The 2,650-nt window shown below is 37.1% G+C and overlaps 1 protein-coding gene across 1 annotated transcript; it reads left to right on the top strand.

The window, feature by feature from the left end:
* Nucleotides 1-509: 509 nt before the first annotated feature.
* On the top strand, nt 510-2,614 carry LOC100639129 (pyruvate kinase PKM-like). Its single transcript, XM_020006269.1, has 7 exons — nt 510-788; nt 1,631-1,722; nt 1,784-1,900; nt 1,973-2,092; nt 2,147-2,234; nt 2,298-2,392; nt 2,477-2,614. The coding sequence occupies exons 1-7, from the start codon at nt 563-565 to the stop codon at nt 2,612-2,614; spliced, it is 876 nt and encodes a 291-aa protein (XP_019861828.1). The 5' UTR covers nt 510-562.
* Nucleotides 2,615-2,650: the final 36 nt, after the last annotated feature.

Below are 2,650 nucleotides of genomic sequence, written 5' to 3'. Positions count from 1 at the left end.
TTGCAAATGCCATCAGACTGATGGCATTTGCAAGTCAGTGTAAGACTGATGGCATTTGCAAGTCAGTGTAAAAAGCTCTTAAAGTTAAAGCAACAGGCTCTTTTAGACAACGAAGACTTTCAAGTCATTTTATTTCAAAAGCCTCATTTCAAAGATATAGCATATAAGCTGCAATCAATAAAGAGAGTAGGCTAAACTCAACCAAAGGTAAAAGTTGATGCAGTGACACAACTACATGTAATAACTTGGTTTTGTTCATTTTTGTCATTGACAACTTCAGATGAAGTATTGAAATTGTAATAGCTTATTATTTTCACATAAATTCACAAAGCTCGCTCGTGCTCGCCCCATAATGTTTTTAACATCGTCCTAGTATATATATGCATCATAGATACTACATACGCATTAAGTACCACGGCCACGCCGAAATTGATGCAACGTATGCAAGTTGAAATGAGCAAAATGGCTAGTCTCGCGTAGCCAGACCCATCCCCCTTTTTGATAATTGCTAGCTCATACCATACTCTTGGTTTGAAAACGGCGAACAGTTCGGGAGCACCATATGGCTGCACCTACCAGTGGAAGTCGTAAGAGATCTCGCGTAGGATCTTCAGCTAGTAGCCTAGTCAGGAGGGTCAGGCCCCGCCTGACTACTAGTAGCCAGGGTGAACACGATGCCCCTCATTCCGAAGCGCAACTCGCCAACACTCACTTGGAGCATCTCTGCCTGTTGGATGTGTTCGCTCATCCTCACACCTTGAGAAACACTGGAATAATCTGCACTATTGGTGAGAAACCAACCTATTTAACCACACGCGCACACAATACATGTGTTTTATAAGTAAGCTTTGATCACTTGTCATGACGCATACGTGTTTGTGGGTAGATGAATAGCTTGAAATTATCTTAAACCTTGTCTTAAACTGTTTCGTTTGAATTAATCTTTTGTTCAAAGAAAAGTCCATAAAAGGTCCATTGTATTTTTGTATAACATGTACATATGTACATGTACGCCATAGTACGTTTCGATAGTATTGACATTCTTCACACTTCACATGCTTTTTCCAAAATTGTTTTCAAACTTTTACTAACTATATTGATGCCTCTAATATAAAAAGCTTGAGCTGAATGAGCTAATTCTGATTCAATTAAGAAAGACTAATTAAATGGCCATTGCAAATGCCATAAATATAATTGGTAGAAAGTGTCATATAACTACAGCAAGAGTAGATAATAATTAGGAGAGTATTCTACCAGTAATAAGGTCTGCTTCATCACCGCATAGAATTGAAGAGTCACATTCAGATTATTTCTGTATTTTATTTGAGTAGTTATAGTTATTGCTAGTTATTTTTGAATAACTACTCAAAAATACGGAAATAACCGGAATGTGACTCTTCAATTCTACGACATGATGAAGCAGGGGGTATTGCACAGTAGGACACTTTCCTCTAATTATTATCTACTCTTGACTACAGTTTGTCCCATGAATGTGTAATGAATATTATAATATTAGTAGACCACCCTTAATTCAGAGGTGAATATTATTACATGTACGTGTAGCATTGTTTATTTATTTATGATTATTATAGGATGTTTGTATAATCATGACATAATGTTTTTAATTTAGGTCCTGCTAGCCAGTCTGTGAGTGTCATGAAAAAACTTATTGATGCAGGGATGTGTATTGCTCGCTTGAATTTCTCACACGGAGAGCATGCAGTAAGTTTAATTCCCAATAAAAGTTTGTTTAAATTGCATCTCTAACTTCCTCTCTTCTTAGTATCACAAGCAGACTATTGAGAATGTCCGTGCAGCTAATAAAGAGATGCCTGATAAGTATATTGCTATTGCTCTTGACACTAAAGGGCCTGAAATAAGGACCGGGCTCCTGGAAGGAGTGAGTTGCATGTAATTTAATATTCATATACAAAGAGAGGGGAATTATTATTATTATTGTGTACATATGCAGGGTGGAGCTGCAGAGATTAGCCTCAAAACTGGTGACGTGCTGACATTGTCCATAAATGAAAAGTATAAAGACTGTGGAACTGGCTCCCTCATCTATGTGGACTACAAGAACATTATTAAAGTGAGAGAGGGAGAGAGAGAGGAAGGGAACGAAATGCATGCTTAACTTTTGTAGGTTGTCAAACCTGGGGAAAAAGTATTTGTTGACGATGGTCTTATTTCACTTAAAGTCACTGATAAAACTGACACTACACTCATAACTGGTTAGTTTGTGCTCTGTGTATGTACTGATCCCTCTCTTACTGTATAATGATTGATTATAATAGTTGTTCAAAATGGTGGGAATTTGGGCTCAAGGAAAGGCGTTAACCTTCCTGGGATTGTAGTTGATCTGCCAGCTCTTTCAGATAAAGACAAGAAGGTCAAACATATTGACTTAAGTATTATTACCATTATATTTTATTATTATTTCGTATCATTATTATTGTTGGTATACTTATCGTAGGATCTTGCTTTTGGCGTAGAGAACAAGGTTGATATGGTCTTTGCTTCTTTCATTCGCAAAGCTCAAGATGTCCACGACGTGAGAGCAGAATTAGGAGAGAAAGGAAAGAACCTAAAAATCATTTCAAAGGTACACTAAATATCTCACACGACTTGTGTGAACAAAGCTTCATTG

This window comes from Amphimedon queenslandica, unplaced genomic scaffold, assembly GCF_000090795.2.
Source record: "Amphimedon queenslandica unplaced genomic scaffold, v1.1 AMPQUscaffold_10173, whole genome shotgun sequence".
NCBI classification, from domain to species: domain Eukaryota; kingdom Metazoa; phylum Porifera; class Demospongiae; order Haplosclerida; family Niphatidae; genus Amphimedon; species Amphimedon queenslandica.
This window is presented reverse-complemented; position numbering and strand designations above follow the sequence as displayed.